We start from the raw sequence: 24,217 nt of genomic DNA on the forward strand, positions 1-24,217 counted from the left end.
TACTAATTATAATACAAAACACATTTTAGTGCAACTTTTGACTTAAATTGTTATATAATGTCTTACAATATGATTATGAAAAATTGCCTCTGTTTACAACAGTCATTGAAGAATTGTGTTTGGTAGTTTTATAAAAAGATTTTCAGCTTTGATCTTTTTTACAATGCACAATAAAGTAAGGTCAGGATATACCTTATGCTAGACCTTGTTTTAAATCCAAAGCTAATGAAAGTTTTAAGGTATTTGTTAAAATTACAGTACAGGAAATGTTTTGATGGGTGCGCCTCTGTGTTCTTTCCAAGATCTCTTTGATGGCCGAATATGTTTGGGTTTGTTGGTGAGTCATAGTGTTAGTTATTATGCACATAAACAAACATAAATTTGACAGCGTGTGTGAGTGTTTGAGAAACAGGAAAATTTTTTTTGCATGAAATCAGTGGCAAAAGAAACCGGTAGCAAATAATCGTCTCAACCCTGCCTCTAAATCAGCAGGGTCACATTATGAAATGACCATGAGTCATCATCACTGTGGGAAACTTTGTGCATCGACTTCCCTTCAAATGCCTTTACACCCTGTCAGAAAAATTGGTTGAAAAATGGTCCCAAGCGGTCACAGGGATGGTATTTAGGTATAGATATGTACACATTTGGTATCAGAATGTACCTTTTAGGTACTTAAAACACATTTGAGGTACCAATATGAACTCTTTGGCATCCATATGCACCTCTGAGGCACTGATATGAACTGTTTGGTCCCCATACGCACCTCTAGGGCACCATTATGAACTCTTTGGCATCCATATGCACCTCTGAGGCACCATTATGAACTATTTGGTACCCGTGCCTCTGAGGCACTAACATGAATTTTTGGAACCCGTGTGTACCTCTGAGGCACCAATATGAACTATTTGGTACCCATAAGCAGCTCTGAGTCACCGATATGATGAACTATTTGGTACCCAAATGCACCTCTGAGTCACCGATATGATGAACTATTTGGTACCCATATGCACCTCTGAGGCACTGATATGAACTTTTTGGTACCCATATGCACCTCTGAGGCATCAATATGAACTCTTTGGTACCCATATGCACCTCTGTGGCACTGATATGAACTTTTTGGTACCCATATGCACCTCTGAGGCACCAATATGTACTCTTTGGTACCGGTGCCTCTGAGGCACCAATATGAATTTTTTAAACCCGTGTTTACCTCTGAGGCACCAATATGAACTATTTGGTACCCATAAGCAGCTCTGAGTCACCGATATGATGAACTATTTGGTACCCAAATGCACCTCTGAGTCACCGATATGATGAACTATTTGGTACCCATATGCACCTCTGAGGCACTGATATGAACTTTTTGGTACCCATATGCACCTCTGAGGCATCAATATGAACTCTTTGGTACCCATATGCACCTCTGTGGCACTGATATGAACTTTTTGGTACCCATATGCACCTCTGAGGCACCAATATGTACTCTTTGGTACCGGTGCCTCTGAGGCACCAATATGAATTTTTTAAACCCGTGTTTACCTCTGAGGCACCAATATGAACTATTTGGTACCCATAAGCAGCTCTGAGGCACCGATATGAACTATTTGGTATCCATATGCACCTCTGAGGCACCAATATGAACTATTTGGTACCCATATGCACCTCTGAGGTACCAATATGAACTATTTGGTACCCATATGCACCTCTGAGGCACCAATATGTTCTCATGAACTATTTGGTACCCATATGCACCTCTGAGGCACCAATATGTTCTCTTTGGTACCGGTGCCTCTGAGGCACCAATATGAACTATTTGGTACCCATATGCACCAATATGAACTCTTTGGTACCGGTGCCTCTGAGGCACCAATATGAATTTTTGAAACCCGTGTGTACCTCTGAGGCACCAATATGTTCTCTTTGGTACCGGTGCCTCTGAGGCACCAATATGAACTATTTGGTACCCATATGCACCTCTGAGGCACCATTATGAACTCTTTGGTACCGTTGCCTCTGAGGCACCAATATGAATTTTTGAAACCCGTGTGTACCTCTGAGGCACCAATATGAACTATTTGGTACCCATAAGCAGCTCTGAGGCACCGATATGAACTATTTGGTACCCATATGCACCTCTGAGGCACCAATATGAACTATTTGGTACCCATATGCACCTCTGAGGTACCAATATGAACTATTTGGTACCCATATGCACCTCTGAGGCTCCAATATGTTATCTTTGGTAGCGGTGCCTCTGAGGCACCAATATGAACTATTTGGTACCCATATGCACCTCTGAGGCTCCAATATGTTATCTTTGGTACCGGTGCCTCTGAGGCACCAATATGAACTATTTGGTACCCATAAGCAGCTCTGAGGCACCAATATGAACTATTTGGTACCCATATGCACCTCTGAGGCACCATTATGAACTCTTTGGTACCGTTGCCTCTGAGGCACCAATAGGAATTTTTGAAACCCGTGTGTACCTCTGAGGCACCAATATGAACTATTTGGTACCCATAAGCAGCTCTGAGGCACCGATATGAACTATTTGGTACCCATATGCACCTCTGAGGCACCAATATGAACTATTTGGTACCCATATGCACCTCTGAGGTACCAATATGAACTATTTGGTACCCATATGCACCTCTGAGGCTCCAATATGTTATCTTTGGTAGCGGTGCCTCTGAGGCACCAATATGAACTATTTGGTACCCATATGCACCTCTGAGGCTCCAATATGTTATCTTTGGTACCGGTGCCTCTGAGGCACCAATATGAACTATTTGGTACCCATATGCACCTCTGAGGCTCCAATATGTTATCTTTGGTAGCGGTGCCTCTGAGGCACCAATATGAATTTTTGAAACCCGTGTGTACCTCTGAAGCACCAATATGAACTACTTGGTACCCATATGCACCTCTGAGGCACCAATATGAACTATTTGGTACCCGTGTGCACCTCTGAGGTATCAATATGAACTTTTTGATACGCAAATGCACCTCTGAAGCACCAATATGAACTATTTGGGACCCATGTGTACCTCTGAGGCATCAATATAAATTTTGTGTACCCATGTGTACCTCTGAGGCACCAATAGGAACTGTTTGGTACCCATATGTACCTCTGAGGTACCAATATGAACTATTTAGATGCAAATTTGTACTTTAAGTGGCATTTCCCTCGGTATTAAGTCGGTCTCTTAACAAAAGCCTGTTAAAGGAAACACTGATCACCATTAAAAACAAGTCACACACATTTCACAGAAATATATAAACAGCTGCCACATGAATAATGTTGAATTTGGCTTTATTGGAGCCGTATGCACCGATGTTTGTAAATCAAATCAACCCTATACACAAATCCGAAAACCATTAGAAAAGTTCATAACAATTCATTCCAAGCAATACTGCAAATACAACAAAGCAAACAATGGTTATTCTGTAAAATCTACTATGAGCGATAAAAAAATATAAAAAAATACTCGAAAGGCCTTATTGAATGCGTTTGAAACGCTAAACCAATTCTGTGGTCTCATTTATCACAATTGTACACTGTCACAGAGCTGCCTGAACTAAGATAAAGAGTGAATTCCCATCGTAAAGTGTAGAGATTGTGTGCTTGCCGCTGATCTACCTAACTGATGAGGTCATGTTCACGACAGTGCTTTGGGACAGACATCATGCAACACAAATACACTGGCGACGACACCCTCACACAATCTCACGGGTTTTTCGGATGGCACAGCACAGCAACATGCTGAAGATCATGCCAAAGATCTGTGGAGATAAAGAGAACGTTATTTCAATAAAACGTACATCACATCCTTTATGACACCTCATGTACGTGCATTTAAAGGTGCAGTACGTAATTTATGTGCCATTAGCAGCACTTAACAGACCTGGACAATTTATCATTGTTGTCAAAGATGTTTTCAAAACATTCCCTGACTTCCATTGTTCGGAGAACGGGAAGTCTTGCATGAATCTCTCGCCATTAACTGCACTAATGTTGTGTCAGGCTGCTCAAACAGTGTTGACGAAATCTCTTCATTGTGTGAACAATGAGTGCGTTTCAGCTTATTATAGAAAGATGTTTTCATGCATTTACATGCAAATCAATAAATTGGCTATACAGAAAACCAAATAGATTTTAAGTTTTCTTGAAAGCAGTGACATCACCGCTTATAGTCTGCATAGTCATTAAAAAGCCGGGCGAAAATCTTTCAAAAGCTATACTGTTGTGTCTCTGTAAAGTTTTTAATTTCACAGTTTCTCCATCAACTGCACTGAGTCGAGAGGAGACTTTTTTGCGTTACTTTAATCTTACTTTGACACTCATCCTTTATACGCAGATACATGCACATATAAACTGCGAGACAGCCTGTTAAGGAATTTATGTAACAGCAAATTTGGGAAATGGGCAGAAATCTACCCATGTCAATCGGATTTCGCTTTAGCCGTTTCAAGGAGCGGTTCATACTTTGCGTCTTTTGCACACGCAAAAACATTAGTTTAAAAAGTAGACGTGCGGCAAGCTTACTAAAATATGGAGCGACTCATTTATTTTTCCAGGCGTGTCGGCAGGGCTTTAAACCAGATTTTTTCCCAGTTGGTTCTTTCCAAACAGAAATAGTATTTTAACGTTTCCGGTTTTTGGTTCAACCCCAAAATTGAAGTTCATGAAGCGGTTAGAACAAAAAAATTAAGTTCACAAACCGGTTAATAACGTTCAATGTCAGCTGTGGGACATACAAATAAGTAATTTTAAACTTAAAATCATTAAACTTAAATTATTAGTCTACATAATTTTCCTTAAGTCTCTATCTTGTCATTAAAAATTTTTACATTATGTAAGCGGCATAACTGTAATTCTGACATGCCTACATTTGTTTCGGCATTATACATTATATAGCATTAAACAGTTTTTCTGGGCGGGGCTAAAATGAGCGGGGCTCAAAGATGCACTGGAGTCACCAAGCATGGCTCCGCCCATAGCACAATCACAAGTATCCAACTAGGTAGTAGCAGTATTTGAAAATTGAGAGAGATGGCAGCCTTCACGAGGGTGGGCGTGGTTTCAGAAGACCCGCCCCCAACGATTGAGAGCAGAGAGTCATGCCTGTTTTTAAAGATTTTGATAACTAATTTTATTTATTTGGTGTTTTCTAATATTTTAATTTTGGCTGGGTGGTAATAAATATCACATTTTTCAGAAAATTTACAAACCGAGAACACATTCAATATCAGACTTTACAAAGACCTTAAGCATAATACGAGTAAAGGGGATCGCACACCGGCCGTGCCGCGGCGTTCTAAAAAAAAATTTGAACACTTTGTTTTCTATGAATATACGCACACCAGCGCCGCCCAGCTGTGACTCAGGAAGTTGCTCAAATCCCTGTCGCGCCACACAGCGCCACTCACATAGTTTAACATTAAATAACATCCTCTTTGTCCCAAATCATTAACGATTAACATTGGCTGCTAACGTATATTTTGCATTTTTAAGTAGACGTTATCTGACGAAGCTCGCGCTATTTAATGTGCACTTCCGGTTTACAATACCTCCGAGTTGTCCTGGACGCGACTCGGCACGACGCTGAGCTGCACGGCCGGTGTGCGATCCCCTTTAGACACACTTATTAATATAAACAGGTTGCTTAAAGTAAGCCTCTAAGTAAACTATTGAACTAAAATGAGAAGTATTTCAGCATTACAAAATCACACACAGCAGCCGCTTAAACATTTTAGCCTCTTACTTACATGGGCAGTTTCCAGGACCATGCCTTAGGTATATAAAAGGACATTTAAGTACTTTTATAAATATACCTTACATAAAACAATACCGGTATGCATCATGAGACAAAACAATAGCACTGATATATGTTAGGATATGTCAGTACGAGGTGTTATTAAATGAAGGCAGCCCAAACATGCATTGTAGTCTGGGACTAGGATAAGCCAGGGAACCGCCCCACAGTGTTTTAACAAAATGTTATAAACTATCAAGACAAATCATTTACCATAATCACTGCAATGCCAATTCCAACACCTCCGATGATGTGTAGCTTGGAGTTAAAGACTTCTTCAATGGCATCAGGGCAGCTCTAAACAAACACAGACAACATCTTAGATCAGTACAAGCAAAATTAATCTGTGCTTTACTTTCAGTGTACAGAAATAAAGGAGCTGATCCTGGAATCTGGAATTAGCACTGCAACATTTCACCATCTGTTTGATCTATCTTTAGGGCAACGTGCCTGAAAAAACAAGTTTCTTACACTCAGCAAACTACGCAAAAAGAACATTCTTGATTTTCACAACAGTTACTCCTGCCAGCTGAAGGTCAAGTATGAGCTAACAAGCCGAGCTCTTTCAAGCCGAGCTGTGCACAGACTTTAACCGGTGAGAAAGATTTTCTGCTGGAAATCACTCGAAAACCATGCTGGCTTATTTTTACTATAATCTATACAAATATCAAGATATCAAAAAATATCAATCTATACCAGTGGTTCTCAAACTGGGGGCCGCGAGATGGTCTCAGGGGGGGGCAGTTTTATGACATTTTATAAAATAAATTAATTTATCATGAATTCTGTGCAATTAAACCTAAAAAAAAATACTACTACTAACCAACAGCACTACTTCGTATTATTTAATATGTTTTGTTTCATCAAAAAGTGAGTTTTAAAACAGTTTCTTTTCATAAATTTTCTTTGGGGGGACGCGAAGGAATGTGCCATACACAAGGGGGACCGCATGCTAAAAATCATGCATGCATTATGGTTCTATGCAAAAAGTTTTTTGGGAGACATACAGTACTTTGTAGGAATTCTGGGAATTAAAATGCACAAACCAGAAGCAATAATACCCAATAAATAAAGAACGTTTGGCTCCAGTGGCGGCTGGTGACTTCCCTTCTGAGGGGCACGAATTAAAAATATGTGTTCGTTGCATCATGTGAACCATGTGCACCATGCGTCTTGTCAAAATACCTGCCTGCTGCACACGCGTGGAAAGAGTTTATGATCACGTTCACAAAATACTCGCAAGACACTAACCTAAGACTAAACTCTGATTACACACCAGATTAAGTGAGCATCTGGCAAATGTGAGCATCACTTTATTATAAACCCTTTAGACATGTAGGCACTTATTTTGACAAGAAGCATGATGCACGTGATTCACATGACACGCCGAACACACATTTTGTCATGACGAGCCACACACATGACGGGCTAAATATATGTTGTGACGAGCTTTGCATCATGGCCCCTCAAAAAAGAAGCCACCGGCCACCACTGGATCGCTCTTTAAGGAGCATTCAACATTTATTTTTAATTTAATTTTTTATGCGTATTTAAGAGGGAAAAAAACGTTATGGATGTAACAATTCTGAAATTTGCACTTACTTAACTATAGAAAAAAAATGCTTTTAAAAACTGTAACCATAACTTTGCATGGGTAGATAAACCACCAAATCTGAGATTTCAGTGCGGTTAAACTTTGGGTAAATACTTCACTTACCATGATAAGGTTGACTTTTGCATGAAATTGCCCAGATGCAACCTATGAGTTGTTTTAGGCCAGAATGCTGGGTTGTTTTAACCCATGGTAGGGTCAAAAATAGACATTTTTGGGGTTTACTTTAACCCAGGGGTTCCTAAACTTTTAATTTCGCAACCCACTCAGTAATCATCTATTTTAGGACCCACCAGAATATTTTAATAATTTTTAAAATTTAATAGAAATATGCAGAAAAATATACATTTGTTGTCTTTTAATAGAAAGTACTTCCTATTTTTCCTTACATTTTTTGGTAACATATGCTTTAAAATATCGGTCTTCATGTTCATCAGAATAAATAAATTTATAAAGGTTTGTAACAACATGAGAGTAAGTAAATGTTGACAGATTTTTCATTTTGGGGTGAAATATCCCTTTAAACTGTTTTTGTGTCATTCACTACAACATTCAAGAAACTTTTCATGACCCATCTTATTATACTGTATACTGTATTATACTTTGTGACCCAACTATAGGTTAAAATAGCCCAGGTACAATCCATGAGTGATCTTTGATTCAAGTATTTTGTGTTTAGTAGCACATTTTCTAGATATATTATTTAAGATAGACTTTTGTGATTTATTCATTTTTTATCTAGACATTTATGCATAGTTTTATTTTTGTATTGTTCACCTACAGGTTGAGTAAACGATGTATCAGTAAATCAGCAATGTATATATATATAATGATCTTTAAAGACTCTCACCTTCGTAATGAGTACATCAAGCCCCTCTTTTTTGGGGCAGGTGTCATCAGCAATCGTCATAGTTCTTGAAGGGCCACAGCAGTTCAGCTGAGGAGGAAAGATATAAGTATCTCAATAACAATGAGTTATGAATCATTTGTGTGTAATTCATGTACCGTCTCATATTTATGTTATCTATTAATATTATAAAAAGGGATTTATGAAAAGAGAAAGCAATGATTGAGAGAGGAAAAAAGCAAGATCTTACTCCATGCTGGATAACACGAAGCGTCTCTCTTAGCGCGTCCTGTTTAGTGTTGTTGTAGTTGTCATATGTCTCTTTGTAGAAAGCGGTTATTTCATCAATAACCTGTAGGCAGATATATTAAAATTGATCAGGAAAATCGATCATAGTTTTTTGTCTGTATATGCATGCCATGCACATTTAATGCTCACCTTGGTCTGGTTGGAAAAGCCCCAAATTCCAGCAGCCACTTCAACTGCAAATATGACCAAGAGAAAGAAGAAGAACTACAGGAAAAACAAAGAAAAACAGTAAAACGCCTATAATGAGAAGTATTTAAGAAGAGAACACAAGGTCACGCGCGTAACGTAAGACTTACTACTCCCAGCATGCATGGGGACTCCTGGATGGCTCCACAACATCCAAAAAACCCCACTACCATCATCAAAGCGCCAGCGGCAATGAGAATGTAAACCCCTACAAACAAATACACACAAAACTTTAGTTATAATGCACAAAACCACTGCAGATGCATTAAAACGTAAATTAATGACTACTGACCGGTGTAAAAGACATAAGGAGAGTTTTCATAATAAAAAAAGCTTTTAGTCTTGGGATCCAACCTCAGCCAAATTCCAACAGCCAGGACACCTGTACCCGCAATCTGCAGAAACACATAAATGACATTCAGTATAGTACAGCATTGTGCATAAGACAAGACACACACTGAAAAAAAAAGATTCATTCAATTTAATCAATTTTTTAGGGTAAGTGGTTGCAATCAATTTATTTAGCTGGGTTGAGCTAGGTTTATACCATAGTATTTACTATAGTGAATTTCACAACAACTTTTACATGTCATCAGTGAGCCAGAATGAACTATGCAAGAATCATGACGACTGCCCCTATAGGTTGAAATTAGTATTACATATTAGATATTTTTTTAATTAATGATAATATTTAACATCTTTCTATATTTTTTTCTTTTTAAAAAATTTTGTAGTTGAAAGACAAATGTCAAGTTTTCTAGTGGAGGTGACCTTTAAAAAAACACTTGTGTGTGTTATCTGAGAGATGACATGGGAGTACAGAAATACATCTGTGTTGTATTTGATTTATTTTCTTATCTTTTTGTTCTTTGCTAGTTTTTATATATTTAGTTTATTTGTTATCTATGTATTCATTTATTATTTCCCATTATTCAATTGTTTTCATTACTGACATAAAATTTTTCACTGTCTGGATTTACACTGCAAAAATATTGTATTTTGGTTTTGTTTTCAGTAAAAAAATATCTAAAAATTCTTAAATTAAGATACCATTTCTTGATGAGCAACACAACCCAAGAAATTTGTCTAGTTTTTAGACCAAAAATATCAGATTTAGGTGTTTTTTTTGCATAAAACAAGCAAAAAAAATCTGCCAATGGGGTAATACATTTTTTCTTGAATTTTTCTTGAATTTAGTGTTTAAGAAAAAAATGTAAGATTTTTTGCTTACCCCACTGGCAGATTTTTTTGCTTGCTTTATGCACAAAATCACTTAAATTTGATATTTTTGGTCTAAAAACTAGACTTATTTTCTTGGGTCGTTTTGCTCATAAAGAAAAAGCATCCTAATATAACAATATTTAAATATTTTTACTAAAAACAAGACAAAAATACTAAGAATTTTTTTCTTGAAAATCATTTTTTGATCTGCTTAATCTGTTTATTCACATGAATTCAGAAAGACCATCAAGAATGCAATTATCAAAATAAACCAAATTTATTTTATTGTACATCACTTCATCTGCCTGCTGCTTCTTATCAAACAATCTCTGTATGTAAATTGTGATGTCAACTTGCATTTTTCCACTGATATAAGAAAGATCTGATGTACTTCATCTAAACCTTGGATTGTGCTGTATCTGATAACGCCTAATACAGCAGTGTTTTCATCTGATCTAAAAATTTATACAAATTTGCACTACTTGAGAAACTGGCAAAAACAAAATTGGCACATAATCTTGGGTAAGAAATATTACAGATCTGTTATGTGATGCCGATACATCAAATGTCTAATTTTATCACTCATGCAAGGTATAAACTGACCTGATCACATGGAAAAACTCAATTATTTATCATTTATAAAAGGGGTTTTCAAACATTTTGTTGGCCAAACCCCCTTGACCTAAATTATTTGATAGAAGTAGTGCTGCCTTACGATTAGTCTTGACTAATCGTTTGCAGAATAAAAGTTTTTGTTTACATAATATATGTGTGTGTACGGTGTATAATAATTATGTATATATAAATACACACATATACATGTATAATTTTAAGAAAAAATATATTTATATAATAAATATTTATATATAATATAAATTATATATAAATATAAACATGTATATACATATGCAAATGTTTCTTAATTATATATGCGCGCACGCGCGTGTGTGTGTGTGTGTGTGTGTGTGTGTGTGTGTGTGTGTGTGTGTGTGTGTGTGTGTGTGTGTGCGTTAGAGCCCGACCGAATACCGTTTTGAAGGCCGATACCGATACAAATGTTTGATTGTTTTCAAATCCGATATTCCGATATATCGGCCGATATTTTTTTGTTTCCGAAACGCGCAACAAAACATAAACAGATTTCCCTAACATTAGTTATTTTTAGTTATTTATGAGTTTTAACTAAAATAATATGATAATGCATTTTAAAAAGAAACTTGTTTCTTTTATTGTCTCTACCCGACTCTGGCTGGTTCAGCAGGTTGCAGGATGTGTGACACCAGTGTTGCCAACAGGGAGGTTGTAGAGTGCCCTCTGGTGGACAAACTATACAACGGCAACAATCATGACATGGTTGAAGGCTGTTTTTTATATTCATTTATCGGCCATTATGAATGCAGATACCGATTTGGAAAAATGCCTACAGTTTGGAAAATGCCTAATATCGCCCTGCCGATATATCGGTCGCGCTCTAGTGTGTGTGTGTGTGTATTTATACATAATTATTATACACAACAGTACACCCACATATATTATGTAAACAAAAACTTTTATTCTGTAAACGATTAGTCAGGACTAATCGTGAGGCAGCACTAGCTGTTAGTAGGCCTACTCTAAAAAATTTTAGGCAAATATTTATATTTTAATCACTTTATAGGACATCTGCATGTTTCACTTCAAAACAATTTTTATTTTTTATTTTTAAGTATTTATCAGTAGTATTTTACATCATTATTGTGATAAGGTGTGCATTATTTTTGAATAAACGCACAACCAAACTGACAAATGTCTTTAAAAAAATCACCAGAGCAATGTCTGTGGTAATCGTGGTATAAGCAGAATAATCAAATTGACTTATTCGAAAATAATGCACACTCCACTTCACATCGTGTCGCATTACCACCTCGGGTCTGCATTCTTTTTGAATACTTCAACGGCCTGTCTTCAATTATTCTTTACTTAATGGACCTTTATCTGGTCATTTTCTTTTATTGGTAAATAAAACATATCTGATTATATCATAAAATGTGCTGTGTATTGGTCACATAACTTGTAGATCAAACAAATAAATATTTTTCGGTAGTAGTTGTTTACATTTTTTATTATAAAATTAAATCATTAACATTTTACGATTTAATTTAATTATTCATTTTTTTTAATCACCTCACGAACCCCTGCAATTTCCTTGCAAAAATTCATTGTTGCACTTAAATTTTTAAGTTTATTAAATATAAAATTAAAATTGTAACTTTCTTAAACTGTTGAAAGTTGAAAGTAATTGTAAATTCAAGTTTATTAAACTTAAAAATGTAAGCGCAACAAGGATTATTTTACAGTACAGTGTTAAAAACGGAAGCATGTAACTCGAGATTAAACACCCATCGGGTTTGGCCTAAAATGACTACAGCTCAACGATATCATACTAGCTCAGTCTGTTCAAGGGCATCCAGTTCAAGTACTAACTTTTTAAGTTCATGTACAGTACACAAACCACAAACACACAGATGTAGTGAGATCACACTGACCACTCATATTACAGCACTTGATTAAACATCAGCTCTTTTTAGCAGCCTATCACACCACGTGCCAACAACACGCACCCTTATCATATGTGACTTTTTTTCCCACCCACGCACTGTTGGCTAACCTGAATGTAATTGTTTATACATCTACATTAAATAGGGTTCATGTCCTGCTTTTGATTTATTTACACTGACCCAGTTTTTTCATTTGAGCGTCGAAGAGAAACATTTGTAAATCCAGTTAAACCACAACCACAGCTCACACTGTATGCTATGAAAACACAACTATCATCACAAATAAATATTGATTTATCACACAATGACATACAAGTATGAAGATATACTGTACTGTACGTACCCAGAGCAGAAGGTTCAAGATAAACAGTAAATATTTGACACATTTTGAACATCCTTCAACTCCCATGTTCGTACTGTCCAAGTTACTTTCGCTTTCAGGAAAAACAAAGTGTGTTAGCAAACCTCTGCGTGTTTACAGCTGTGGGTGTAAAAAATGTGCCTGTACAAGCAAAACTATACCAGTATGTAAAACTATCATAAACTTTGATCATAAAGATATTATTTGTCTGTTGGACGCTTCCTCTCTTTGTTAAAATAGAAAGAGAAAGAGTTTTTGACTTGCACAATCTTTTGTTTTTGTCAGTGGGAGGGGCTTAATGCAGGTGATGAGTAATGTCAGGGGCTGCATGTCTATACAGGTTGTGTTTCTGTAGCTCAATTGTTAAAGCAAAGTGTTAGCAATGAACACAGAGATACAATTTATAGTTTACATGCAATGCACGTCACTTTGGATTAAAGCATGTGCCAAATGAGGCAGGTGACTCCCCACTGGATTCAGATCAGTTCAGTCTTGTTTCTAAGTTTAGACACACATGGACCTAATAATGAAATATCATGGGATATCCCGTATTTTATAAACGAATACTAATTTTGTACTCACTTAAAGAAATAGATTGCATGGTGCCCATTACTTCAACGACAATTATGAACCTTTATAATATAGAGGGGACCGGGGTTAAGTCCAATTGGATAAAAACTGGTGTTGGATAGCAGTGCAGGTTTAAAATAACCAATTCAAAACATAAATCAGGCTTTAACTTATAAATTATCATAATAAATCAAACTGAAGGTTTACATTGTAACAACTGCTCCTTTACAAAGTCTGTGTGACAACTTACCCCGGTCTCTTCTATATTATATAGGTTCTTAAAAGTCTTTAGTTTACCAATAAAATAAACCTGCACAGAGAAATGAATCAAATATATAGAAATATACAAAACTTGTTCTATCTATAATGAACCACAAATGGTTGTTTGATGCCAACTTCACTCCTTCATGTGCATCTTAGCTTTAGGATGAAAGTTGATGATCAGCTTCATGGTACCAAAAAAGCCTGACCACATAATCCAAAACTAATCCTTTGCCCCTGAGTTTGTTTAACCATGTTAAGAGAAAGGGTTTTCCCAATTTAATTACTAAAACAAGACATGTTCTTGGCAGAGACTACAAAAGACATTTGTCCCTAAAAGCATGCCATGCAAACAATAAATTGACGCTAAATGCAAATTACCCTGCATCATCTTTTCCACTCCTTTTATCTTTAATATTTCCTTAGAAACAGGACATGCCAAGATCTCAAAACAACAGACTAATATGCTGTTTAGTCTCCACCCAGACAGGAAAGTCGTTGGAGTCAAGAGCTTGTAAGAGCTGTCAATTAATCCAGGAACAATGTTTAAGAGCAAAATTAAATATAACCCACCACAGATACTATCTATAATACTTCATTCCTCACAAGAAATGCAGTTTAAATGCAGTGAGCTTGTTCATGGGATTACCATGCTCTATAAATAGTCTGGCAGATTAAAGACAATCTACGACGTGTACTCGCATAAACCCACTAAGTTAGACACACAAACACACAAACAAACACACACACAAACACACACACACAACCTGAGCATTACAGAACCAAAAGTATACACTTCCCCTAAGCATTATAGGACCAAAAGTATACACTTCACCAGAGCAACTTGTTAAAGAGTATTTTAAGTATCTGTTACTGTTTAATATTGTATTTACTAAGGATGCACCGATATCACTTTTTTGGAATACGAGTACGAGTACGAGTACTTGCATTTCAGTACTTGCTGATACCGAGTACTTGATAAAAAAACATGATTTAAATTTACAGGTAACAGCTTTAGTCATATAATTTAACAAAAAACAAAGGACTAGTTTTCCAGTTTGTTGTAAACTCTGCCTCTTTGGACAACACAAGAGGCATTAACCCCTTACACGCCGCTCAAACATAGACATTTCTCAGACTGTGGTGGTATCGGGGGACTTTCAACGAATACGAGTACTTTAGAAAATGTGGTATCGAGGCCGATACCCGATAACAGTATCAGTAAAGCTGCATCCCTAGTATTTACTGCAATTTAATTGTGTTTTTATTTTGAAATATTATTTAGTATTATCTATTATGCTTTTTTAGTTCTATAATTCATTTGATATTATATGTACAGTGAACACCTGTTGTTTTAAAAAAGTGCTCTATAAATAAACTTTGATTTGATTTGGGCATTACAGGACCAAAGTATACGCTTCACCCGAGTATTACAAGGCCAAAAGAATATACTTCACCTAAGCATTATAGGTTCAAAAGTATACACTTCACCTTAGCATTACAAGACCAAAAGTATATACTTCACCTTAGCATTACAAGACCAAAAGTATATACTTCACCTTAGCATTACAGGTTCAAAAGTATACACTTCACACGAGCATTACAGGACCAAAGTATACGCTTCCCCCGAGCAGTACAGGCCCAAAGTATACGCTTCCTCCGAGCATTACAGGACCAAAGTATACGCTTCCCATGAGCATTACTGAACCAAAGTATACGCTTCCTCCAAGCATTACAGGACCTAAAGTATACACTTCCCCCGAGCATTACAGGACCGAAAGTATACGCTTCCCCCGAGCAATACAGGACCGAAAGTATACGGTTACCCTGAGCATTACAGGACCAAAGTATACGCTTCACCCGAGCATTACCGGACCAAAAGTATACGCTTCCCCCGAGCATTACAGGACCAAAGTATACGCTTCCCCCGAGCATTGCAGGACCGAAAGTATATGGTTACCCCGAGCATTACAGGACCAAAGTATACGCTTCACCCAAGCATTACAGGACCTAAAGTATACGCTTCCCCCGAGCATTACTGGACCGAAAGTATACACTTCTCCCGAGTATTACAGGACCAAAGTATACGCTTCCCCCGAGCAATACAGGACCGAAAGTATACGGTTACCCTGAGCATTACAGGACCAAAGTATACGCTTCACCCGAGCATTACAGGACCTAAAGTATACGCTTCCCCCGAGCATTACAGGACCAAAGTATACGCTTCCCCCGAGCAATACAGGACCGAAAGTATACCGTTACCCTGAGCATTACAGGACCAAAGTATACGCTTCCCCCGAGCATTACAGGACCTAAAGTATACGCTTCCCCCGAGCATTACTGGACCGAAAGTATACACTTCTCCTGAGTATTACAGGACCAAAGTATACGCTTCCCCCGAGCAATACAGGACCGAAAGTATACGGTTACCCTGAGCATTACAGGACCAAAGTATACGCTTCCCCCGAGCAATACAGGACCTAAAGTATACGCTTCCCCCGAGCATTACAGGACCAAAGTATACGCTTCCCCCGAGCAATACAGGACCGAAAGTATACGGTTACCCTGAGCATTACAGGACCAAAGTATACGCTTCACCCGAGCATTACAGGACCTAAAGTATACGCTTCCCCCGAGCATTACTGGACCGAAAGTATACACTTCTCCTGAGTATTACAGGACCAAAGTATACGCTTCCCCCGAGCAATACAGGACCGAAAGTATACGGTTACCCTGAGCATTACAGGACCAAAGTATACGCTTCCCCCGAGCAATACAGGACCGAAAGTATACGGTTACCCTGAGCATTACAGGACCAAAGTATACGCTTCCCCCGAGCATTGCAGGACCGAAAGTATATGGTTACCCCGAGCATTACAGGACCAAAGTATACGCTTCACCCAAGCATTACAGGACCTAAAGTATACGCTTCCCCCGAGCATTACTGGACCGAAAGTATACACTTCTCCCGAGTATTACAGGACCAAAGTATACGCTTCCCCCGAGCAATACAGGACCTAAAGTATACGCTTCCCCCGAGCATTACAGGACCAAAGTATACGCTTCCCCCGAGCAATACAGGACCGAAAGTATACGGTTACCCTGAGCATTACAGGACCAAAGTATACGCTTCACCCGAGCATTACAGGACCTAAAGTATACGCTTCCCCCGAGCATTACTGGACCGAAAGTATACACTTCTCCTGAGTATTACAGGACCAAAGTATACGCTTCCCCCGAGCAATACAGGACCGAAAGTATACACTTCTCCCGAGTATTACAGGACCAAAGTATACGCTTCCCCCGAGCAATACAGGACCTAAAGTATACGCTTCCCCCGAGCATTACAGGACCAAAGTATACGCTTCCCCCGAGCAATACAGGACCGAAAGTATACGGTTACCCTGAGCATTACAGGACCAAAGTATACGCTTCACCCGAGCATTACAGGACCTAAAGTATACGCTTCCCCCGAGCATTACTGGACCGAAAGTATACACTTCTCCTGAGTATTACAGGACCAAAGTATACGCTTCCCCCGAGCATTACTGGACCGAAAGTATACACTTCTCCCGAGTATTACAGGACCAAAGTATACGCTTCCCCCGAGCAATACAGGACCTAAAGTATACGCTTCCCCCGAGCATTACAGGACCAAAGTATACGCTTCCCCCGAGCAATACAGGACCGAAAGTATACGGTTACCCTGAGCATTACAGGACCAAAGTATACGCTTCACCCGAGCATTACAGGACCTAAAGTATACGCTTCCCCCGAGCATTACTGGACCGAAAGTATACACTTCTCCTGAGTATTACAGGACCAAAGTATACGCTTCCCCCGAGCAATACAGGACCGAAAGTATACGGTTACCCTGAGCATTACAGGACCAAAGTATACGCTTCACCCGAGCATTACCGGACCAAAAGTATACGCTTCCCCCGAGCATTACAGGACCAAAGTATACGCTTCCCCCGAGCATTGCAGGACCGAAAGTATATGGTTACCCCGAGCATTACAGGACCAAAGTATACGCTTCACCCAAGCATTACAGGACCTAAAGTATACGCTTCCCCCGAGCATTACTGGACCGAAAGTATACACTTCTCCCGAGTATTACAGGACCAAAGTATACGCTTCCCCCGAGCAATACAGGACCGAAAGTATACGGTTACCCTGAGCATTACAGGACCAAAGTATACGCTTCACCCGAGCATTACAGGACCTAAAGTATACGCTTCCCCCGAGCATTACAGGACCAAAGTATACGCTTCCCCCGAGCAATACAGGACCGAAAGTATATGGTTACCCCGAGCATTACAGGACCAAAGTATACGCTTCACCCAAGCATTACAGGACCTAAAGTATACGCTTCCCCCGAGCATTACTGGACCGAAAGTATACACTTCTCCCGAGTATTACAGGACCAAAGTATACGCTTCCCCCGAGCAATACAGGACCGAAAGTATACGGTTACCCGAGCATTACAGGACCAAAGTATACGCTTCACCCGAGCATTACAGGACCTAAAGTATACGCTTCCCCCGAGCATTACAGGACCAAAGTATACGCTTCCCCCAAGCAATACAGGACCGAAAGTATACGGTTACCCTGAGCATTACAGGACCAAAGTATACGCTTCACCCGAGCATTACAGGACCTAAAGTATACGCTTCCCCCGAGCATTACTGGACCGAAAGTATACACTTCTCCTGAGTATTACAGGACCAAAGTATACGCTTCCCCCGAGCAATACAGGACCGAAAGTATACGGTTACCCCGAGCATTACAGGACCAAAGTATACGCTTCCCCCGAGCAATACAGGACCGAAAGTATACGGTTACCCTGAGCATTACAGGACCAAAGTATACGCTTCCCCCGAGCATTACAGGACCAAAGTATACGCTTCCCCCGAGCATTACAGGACCAAAGTATACGCTTCACCCGAGCATTACAGGACCAAAGTATACGCTTCCCCCGAACATTGCAGGACCGAAAGTATACTCTTCACCTGAGCTTTACAGGACCAAAGTATACGCTTCCCCCAAGCAATACAGGACCGAAAGTATACGGTTACCCTGAGCATTACAGCACCAAAGTATACGCTTCACCAGAGCATTACAGGACCTAAAGTATACGCTTCACCCGAGCATTACAGGACCGAAAGTATACACTTCAACTGAGCATTACAGGACCGAAAGTATACACTTCACCCAAGCATTACAGGACCAAAGTATACGCTTCACCCGAGCATTACAGGACCAAAGTATACGCTTCCCCCGAACATTGCAGGACCGAAAGTATATGGTTACCCCGAACATTACAGGACCAAAGTATACGCTTCCCCCAAGCATTACAGGACCGAAAGTATACTCTTCACCTGAGCTTTACAGGACCAAAGTATACGCTTCCCCCAAGCAATACAGGACCAAAGTATACGCTTCACCAGAGCATTACAGGACCTAAAGTATACGCTTCACCCGAGCATTACAGGACCGAAAGTATACACTTCAACTGAGCATTACAGGACCGAAAGTATACACTTCAACTGAGCATTACAGGACCGAAAGTATACACTTCACCCAAGCATTACACATTACAGGACCAAAGTATACACTTCACCTGAGCAAAATAAGGACCGAAAATATACTCTTCCCCTGAGCATTACAGGACCAAAGTATACACTTCAACTGAGCATTACAGGACCGAAAGTATACCCTTCACCCGAGCATTATTACAGGACCAAAGTATACACTTCCCTCGAGCATTGCAGGACCGAAAGTATACTCTTCACCTGAGCATTATAGGACCAAAGTATACGCTGCTCCTGAGCATTACAGAACCGAAAGTATACTCTTCACCTGAGCATTATAGGACCAAAGTATACGCTTCTCCTGAGCAACACAGGACCGAAAGTATACGGTTACCCTGAGGATTACAGGACCAAAGTATACGCTTCACCCGAGCATTAAAGAACCTAAAGTATACGCTTCACCCGAGCATTACAGGACCGAAAGTATAGACTTCACCCGAGCATTACAGGACCGAAAGTATAGACTTCACCCGAGCATTACAGGACCGAAAGTATACACTTCACCCAAGCATTACACATTACAGGACAAAAGTATACACTTCACCTGAGCATAATAGGACCGAAAGAATACTCTTCCTCTGAGCATTACCGGACCAAAGTATACACTTCAACTGAGCATTACAGGACCGAAAGTATACCCTTCACCCGAGCATTATTACAGGACCAAAGTATACACTTTACCTGAGCATAATAGGACCTAAAGTATTCTCTTCCCCTGAGCATTACAGGACCAAAGTATACACTTCAACTGAGCATTACAGGACCGAAAGTGTACACTTCACCCAAGCATTACACATTACAGGATCAAAGTATACACTTCACCTGAGCATAATAGGACCGAAAGTATACTCTTCCACTGAGCATTACAGGACCAAAGTATACACTTCAACTGAGCATTACAGGACCGAAAGTATACACTTCACCCAAGCATTACACATTACAGGACCAAAGTATACACTTCACCTGAGCATAATAGGACCGAAAGAATACTCTTCCCCTGAGCATTACAGGACTGAAAATATACAATGTGACTTAACATCAAACTTACAGCATATGTATTCCTAGTATAGCACATGAATACAACAAATACATTAACAAACTATAACATTAACAAACCATGCACAGATCACACAGCCTTTTGTATAAACTGCAAAAAAATTAAAAGTACCGTAGTATGTTATTATGAACATAATGATGCCAAACGATTCGTGAATCAGTTCAAATGAGTCTCTCAAAAAAACCGGCTAAAACACAGTGAGCGAACAGCTGACACAAATACAAACATGTGATTCAAAATTCAATGCTTGTCTCGATACAAACAACACACACACACACACACACACACACACACACACACACACACACACACACACACACACACACACACACACACACACACACACACACACACACACACACACACACACACAATGTGACTCACGCACGCACAGTGGTGTTTACTGTAACTGCTCGATCTGAATCATTAAGTTAAATCGGAACCAAAGCATTTAAATGAGGTCAACCACACGATTGCACGATATTCTGGTTGCATATGGCTTTACACAGACGACTTAAACTCGCTCATGATAATAAAACATCCCGACTCAAATCGACACGGAACCCGTTTGCACCTGCATTTCATCGATGGGGAAAAGCGCGTGCTGTAGTAAAATAACACAAACACATACTCACCCAAAATATGAAATTGAAGACAAACATCAAATACTTGACGCACGTCTCTCCTCCAGTCAACGCCGCCATCAGTTTATACTCAAACAAAAGCACCGGTAATGAAGAAAACCACGGGAGTGTGAGTTCCCTCCTTGTCTCGCTTGCGGCTGGCGCGTGAGCTGCTGAGACCTTATGTATGAGCGCGCCTACGCCGAGCACGAGTAAACTCACAAGAGACTCACGCTCATTTTCATTCACTTACGGTAGCTTTCTTTTATTAAACGCATAAAACATCGTTTGTTAAATACATTTACCAAAACTTGCAGCCTGTTGTTTATTGAAAGTTTAGACGGACCCGGGCATACATTTGTTTATTTGCATTTTGAGGTAAAATTCTTATGTTTGTTTTTTGCGTGTATAGTATTTTATTGTGAAATCTCTCAGGTCACTTGAGATGACGCCATGGCCGAATGACGTCATCCTAGTCAGTGCAGAGCCCAGAGGTTTATACTCGAGGCGATTCGTTTATATTTCACATTTGCTTGTAATCCTCAGTGCATTCAATCTAAATCTCAGAAATAGGTGAGGTGCAGTATTATTGTTCAATATGATTAAGCATTTAAAGCACAAGTAGATTTCTCAGACATACAATACCTCGACAGTCTGGTGTCACAGACAGTGTCCATGACTGTGTATTGTCTTATAATCAAAATTGCATTGATAATATGATAATATGCAATGATTTTTTTTCAAAGATAATTGTTACATCACTGAATGAAATGAATAATTGAATATTTTTAAAGGGAAGCGTCTGTACACAAATACTGAATGCAGTTTAATATGGTTAAAAATAGACAGTTTACAGATATTTTTGAGTAAATGTGTGCATGCATGTTTACCTAGTAATGTTTAACTAGTAACTTGCGCAGGTCAGTTTTGAAACTGTCCCAAGTGTAGTAAAATGTGTCATTGGGGTGACATTTTAGGCGTGTTTGCCCAATAGTACATGCATGATAAAGCTTTAAAGGGGAAATATCACGAAAATCGGACTTTTTCCATGTTTAAGTGCTGTAATTGAGTCCCTACAGTGCAAAAAATTATTTTCAAAAAAAAATGTTTTAGTATTTTTGTCTGGTTTTCAGTAAAAATATCAAAAAATTCTTAAATTAGCAAAATGACCCATGAAATTAAGTCTAGTTTTTAGACCAAAAATATCAAATTTAAGTGATTTTGTGCATAAAACAAGCAAAAAAAATCTGCCAATGGGGTAAGCAAAAAATCTTGAACATTTTCTTAAACACTAAATTCAAGAAAAAATAGCTTTCCCCAATAGCAGATTTTTTTTTGCTTGTTTTATGCACAAAATCACTTAAACATTTTTTAAAGACTTATTTTCTTGGGTCATTTTGCTCATCAAGAAAAAGCATCTTAATTTAAAAATGTTTAGATATATATCTGAAAAAAAGACAAAAATACTAAGAATTTTTTTTCTTGAAAATCTTTTTTTTTTCAGTGTATACTCTTAGAAATGATTTACACATCTTTGTGCCTAAAGCTTGTAACACATAAGTAATTTTAACACATTATGTGTCATTTTGTGTTTTTAACACACTCGTTCTAAGAGTGTAGTGCTTCTATCAACCTAGAAAATGTGAAAAAGATCAACTGAGTAACTTAGTTTTGGTAAACCATTCTCTGCAAAAATAGGTAATTAACATGTGCCTCCCCTGTGAGGTCAGAAGGGGATCTTATTATTATAACAATCCCACCCCGTAATCTGCAACTATCCAATCACAGCACTGCACTGCCATTAAGGCCAGAGAGAGAGAGAAAGAGAGAGAGAGAGAATAATTGACTGCACAATTGAGTTTCAATTTAAAGAAACACCGTTATGGTGATCAGTGTTTGCATTTCATCCGCTCATTTGCATTTAAAAGGACACACCCATAAACGGTACATTTTGGCTCACACCTACAAAGTGGCAATTTTAACATAATATAATATAATAAATTATCTGTGGCGTATTTTGAGCTAAAACTTCACATACACACTCTGGGGACACCAAATATTTATTTTACATCTTAAAAATGTCTTGTGAAATGTCCCCTTTAAAATGTTTGTGTGCGTGCGTGCATGTAGATGCTATTTGTGCTTCCTACTTCTGCAAAAACCACAACTATGAAAAAACAGCAAACATCTGTTTGTGAAAAACAAAGAGGTATACACACAGGATATGAACTTCATGTTCTTCATTCAGTAAGCTAAGGGGTCAATACAGTAGAAAGACAACGATGAAAAATGAATGTACTTCATGTGAAAATGTTCCCCAGAGGTTTCTCCAACAGTCAGTCAGTTCATGGAAAGATGTTGAATGACGCTTGTGCATATATGCCGCGGTTTGTGTGTACGTGTGTGTGCTGTTTGGCTTGGCACTCAAATCCACTGTTGGTTTGTCTTATCTGTCTTCACTACCAGGCTAAATCCTTCAGGTCCTCTAATGCCCAGACTTCCTTCTATTGTCTGCTCTTAATGATTTTAAGAAGCGGAAATCACACCATCCCTCCCTCTCTTTTCCTATTATAAATGTTTCTATCCTTGAAGACCAGGTTCCAGTCATGCCAAAACTGTGAGACGTTGGAGAACGCAAACCTTCAAAGATTATCCGAGAACCTGTCGCTGCAGAGCCTACAGGTTGGCAGAGGTCAGCGGTGTTTTAAAGGTGTGGCTTTTTTAAATTATTCATGAAGTTTTGGATTTAAAGCTGTGCATTTTGTTGTTATGCTTTGCAATATATTATGCAATATGTGTACATTTATTTCTACGTATTAGTTTTTTTAAAAGATAATAGTTTCTGTTGGATTTGTCACCGTATTGCTCTTATGTTTATCTGCTAAAAATGTAAATGGTCTTTTAAGCTCCCAAATATGTGCTGTCTATGTGGAAACTTTTAACTTTTTGACAGAGAGTTCCTTTGTTTCTCACTTCCAGCTTTTAAACTTTTGCCTCTTTAAATAAAAAGCATGCAGAAACATTGCATTTCGCTGTGTTATCCACATGCTCTCGCTCTCTAACACTGCAATGCATTCATTCTCAACTAGATTTGTAAATGTCTGAAGAAAAGAAAGTTTTTCTTGCCACTTTTCAGTGATGCTATATATGGCATTGTGGATTTTGGACAGGCCATTGCTATGCAGTTGCCTAGCTCTCCTGAAGGCATTTTAATGCA

At 38.6% G+C, this 24,217-nt stretch overlaps 2 protein-coding genes across 3 annotated transcripts in view; one reads left to right on the forward strand and one right to left on the reverse strand.

Moving 5' to 3' along the window:
* Nucleotides 1-3,302: 3,302 nt before the first annotated feature.
* On the reverse strand, nt 3,303-21,199 carry cd9a (CD9 molecule a). Of its 2 annotated transcripts, none has more exons than XM_065283624.2 (8): nt 21,013-21,199; nt 9,069-9,171; nt 8,887-8,984; nt 8,720-8,794; nt 8,532-8,633; nt 8,285-8,371; nt 6,036-6,119; nt 3,303-3,789 (listed from the first exon to the last, which is right to left on the reverse strand). In XM_065283624.2, the coding sequence occupies exons 1-8, from the start codon at nt 21,079-21,081 to the stop codon at nt 3,724-3,726; spliced, it is 684 nt and encodes a 227-aa protein (XP_065139696.1). In that variant the 5' UTR covers nt 21,082-21,199; the 3' UTR covers nt 3,303-3,723. The 2 variants fall into 2 exon arrangements, with proteins under 2 accessions (XP_065139696.1, XP_065139697.1); XM_065283625.2 differs by lacking the exon at nt 21,013-21,199 and adding an exon at nt 12,878-13,153.
* Nucleotides 21,200-23,599: 2,400 nt separating this feature from the next.
* The window catches only part of vwf (von Willebrand factor), a 54,898-nt gene continuing 54,280 nt past the window's right edge, over nt 23,600-24,217 (forward strand). The window contains exon 1 of the mRNA XM_065283623.2: nt 23,600-23,710. The gene's annotated coding sequence lies outside the window, so the exon portion shown is untranslated. The remainder of the gene's footprint in view (nt 23,711-24,217) is intronic.

The sequence above is a fragment of the Paramisgurnus dabryanus genome, chromosome 9 (genome assembly GCF_030506205.2).
Source record: "Paramisgurnus dabryanus chromosome 9, PD_genome_1.1, whole genome shotgun sequence".
Lineage (NCBI taxonomy): Eukaryota > Metazoa > Chordata > Actinopteri > Cypriniformes > Cobitidae > Paramisgurnus > Paramisgurnus dabryanus.